General features: G+C 49.0%; 1 protein-coding gene across 1 annotated transcript in view; it reads right to left on the reverse strand.

Moving 5' to 3' along the window:
* The window catches only part of AXL (AXL receptor tyrosine kinase), a 51,610-nt gene that overhangs the window by 26,461 nt on the left and 21,574 nt on the right, over positions 1 to 3,575 (reverse strand). Inside the window, exons 9-10 of the mRNA XM_013006585.2 lie at positions 672 to 822; positions 425 to 451 (exon numbers count right to left, since the gene is read on the reverse strand). Coding sequence (XP_012862039.1) covers positions 425 to 451; positions 672 to 822 — 178 coding nt within the window. The remainder of the gene's footprint in view (positions 1 to 424; positions 452 to 671; positions 823 to 3,575) is intronic.

A 3,575-nucleotide genomic window follows, 5' to 3' on the forward strand; every position in this document is an offset into this window, starting at 1 on the left:
TCCATCCATTCATCTACCCACCTACCCATCTATCCATCCATCCATCATTCGTTCATTCATCTATTCATCTACCCACCCACCTATCCATCCATCATTCATCCATCCATTCATCTACCCATCCACCCACCTATCCACCTATCCATCCATCATTCATTCATCTATTCATCTACCCACCCACCTATCCATCCATCATCCATCCATTCATCTACCCACCCACCCATCCATCCATCCAACATCCCTCCACCAGTCACTGTGGGTCTTTCTAGGAACTTCCACCAAGGACCCAGGAATCTAAGTAGAGAGGCAGAGGCATGAGTCTGAGTGTCTTGTCAGGTCTAAGCCAAGAGTGCCTGTGTGCAGATGCGGGATCTTGCTGGGTGCTGGAGAGGAGGGAGGGATGAACAGGGGGCGCGGGGGCCCTTACCCAGATGGTGAGTTGGTTGTCCTGGCCCTGTGAGGAGAGAGGACAGAGGGGAGACATGCTCAGAGAGAGGGAGCCTGGTGGGACACAGCGGAGAGAGTAAAGAAGGCGTGTGGGCTGGTTCAGGGTGAGAGCAGAGCGGAGGTGGGGATAATACTAAAAGATACAGGCAGTGAGTAGGGGTATCTAGGAGAAACAAAGTCCCTGGGGGGCCAAGTTGAAGGGGGAAGACAAGTGGCTTTGGAGTTACCTGGGCGCCAGGGCTCCAGGGGCACCGAGAGACTCCAGGGCCCATCGCCTGCCGCCGTGTAGGCTGCCACAGACACCATGAGGCTGGGCACCAGGCCTTCTCTCCGCAGCTCCAGGATCACCTCTTGTTTCAGGCCCACATCCATGAGTACCTGGGAGGTCCAGAGGGGACATTGGGGTAGATTCCCCCAACCCTTCACCCTCTGCCTCCACGGCCCAGTTTCTTCCTTCAGGCCCTCTCCTCCATCCCCAGGCCTCTTCCTGGACATTTTCTAGCCCTCCCCCTCTTGCTCTCAGTGCCTTTCACCTCTAGTCCCCCACCCCACCCCCACTCTCACTGGAATATCAGCTGCACAAGGGCAGGGCCTTTATCCGTTTCACTCCCTGTGTGGCCCCACTTCTCAGAGCGGTGCTTGGCACACCCTCCTGCTCAAGAAACGCTTACTGAGGAGTACCTTGCCCTCCCCTCCTGGCTCCATCCCCTCTTAACTCCCTGTCCCTCGACTCTGAGGGAGGCCCCTAGGCACTGGACAATGCTTCTGTGCAAACTAGGAAAAGGGCACCCTTTTCTCAAGCTGCTGTACTACTCTGCTGTCAAATGGCCATAGGAAAGCGAGCCACCCGACTGCTAACCGCAAAGTCAGCCGTTCGAAACCCGGCACCGCTCCTGGGCAGGGAAGATGAGGCTTTCTGTTCCTGTGAAGATCTCCAGCCTCGAAAGCTCCCAGGGGCAGTTCTACTCCGTCCGATAGCATTGCTACGAGTTGGAATCCGCCTGGCAGCAGGAAGGCCTGCTTGCAGTCGAGTGGACCGGACTCAAGATGACCCGGTGTGTGTCCGTCCGTTGTGGGGGGAAGTCAGATATTTGCTGCCAGACTGCTGTCTCATCCCACCACAGGGGTGGGCCTTCTCCCTGCTGCTGGAGACAATGGACTATTCTCTGAAGCTTGGGGCCATTAGCTTGGTTCCTGTAGGAGGGGTTTGCAACCTACTGATAAGGGTTCCTATAGAAACCCAGAGACCACCCCCTAGACCATCCCCTCATTACTGTGTAACCTATAGTGCAGCCCCTTCCTGTGATGTATGTTTCTACCTGCAATTAGTGGGCTGGCTTGCCCCCAAAAGGTATATAGGTGTGAGCCAGCAATATAGATCTCTCTCTGACTCTGAGCTCCTTGCTGCTCACTCCCTGGTCACTCCCCTCTCCCTTGTTCCCTTCCCCTCTTTCCCTTCCCCCTCTCTCCACGTGGACCACCAAGCTGGGCTGAGGTGAGCGATGGTATCATGTAATGTGTCTGACTGTATTATTGCAATATCTCTCATGCTCTTGATGACTTTAATAGAATGCTTATATATCTCAACCGTACAATTGTGCATTACTGAACCCTGAAGTAGTATTACAGAACTCGTAGGAGTAGCAGCGGGTGGGGGCTGGCCCTTCACCCCCCCCCAGCGCCATTATTTTTTAATTTAATACTACAAATGGCGCCCAACGCGGGGCAATGAGTTATATATCCCGTGTAACAATTGTACGGCCCCACCGGAATGTAGAGTGAATCGGAAAATTGTGTGAAGTGAGGATCCGGTGTGGGGATTGGCAAAAAAGTAGTGGAAATAGTGAATAAGTATTTTAAAGAGAACAATGGGGCAAGGTTAAAGTAAACCTGAAACTTATGGTACTAAGCTCATCTACTTACTGAAAAGACAGAGTGTAAAAGTAACGAAGAAAAAGATGCAATGTTTTCTAAAAGTAGTAAAAAGGTATAATCCATGGTTCCCGGAGGGAGGAACTTTCAATCTAGAGACCTGGGAGGAGGTCATGGTTAACTTAAAGAAAGCACACAGAGATGGGGAGAGTATCCCTATGGAGACGTGGTCTCTGTGGGTTCAAGTTAAGATGGTTTTAAAACTTTTGCAGGAGGAAGAGAGTGAGGATTATCAGTCTAGTGAGAAGTCTTGTGTGAGCTATCCTAATCTAGAAAAGCAAGCTAAAGTGTCTATGAATGAGCATGAATTAGGCAATGAAATTTTAGGAGAAACTGAAAAAACAGGGATTGATTTATTTTCTAAGGCCTCTGATTCTAAAAGAAACCTCATGGCCAAAGCCTATATGCCCTCGGGGGACTGCAGCCTCCGAAGGTTTGAAGGTGATAAAGTAGGAGAGGCAGCGAATTCCAAGATCAAAAGCGAGGCTATTAAGCAAGCCCAGGAAGCTTCCTTACTATCAAAGGTAGAGAAAGCAAAGGTAAAGAAACAGGACCAGCAAAGTAATGAGGAACATCTAAGATACGCAAACTTAAATCAGGTGAGAAGCAGGCAGAATGGCGCAAATGAGAAGATTTTAGGCAGAATTGAAAAAACTGAGTCAGAAGAGGACATAGTAAAATCAGCTGCTCCTCTTTTGGAATTTATTGTAAGAAAGACCAGAGATTGTAAAACAATCAACCAAGCCAGTGCTGGAGGTAGAGAGATTAGCTCCAAAGAAATGCAAACTAGTGGGGCTGACACAAAAGTAGCAGTTAGGAAGGTGCAACTTGGAGATAAACAGATTAAAAAGAGCAGCTCAGAGAACAGAAGCAAAGAGTATAGAAAAGCATCTTTACTTTCAAGAGTAGAAAGAGGGATTGCAGAAGAAGGAGATTTAGAATTTAGAATGTCTTATCCAGTTAGAGTTGTTAGCAGACAGCAGTATGGGAAACACCCACAAGGAATTCACAGTGCCTTTCCATTTAAGTTGCTAAAAGATCTCAAACAAGCAGTCAATAACTATGGCCCAGACTCCCCATTCGTTATTAGTATGATAAAATTTCTGGCAGATTATGAGCATTGGATCCCAGCAGATTGGAGGGCGATAACGAAATCTTTCCTCTCATCTTCAGAATCTTTGCAATATCAATTATTATGG

The sequence above is a fragment of the Echinops telfairi genome, unplaced genomic scaffold (assembly GCF_000313985.2).
Source record: "Echinops telfairi isolate 266 unplaced genomic scaffold, ASM31398v2 ScPeMD7_655;HRSCAF=1070, whole genome shotgun sequence".
NCBI lineage: Eukaryota > Metazoa > Chordata > Mammalia > Afrosoricida > Tenrecidae > Echinops > Echinops telfairi.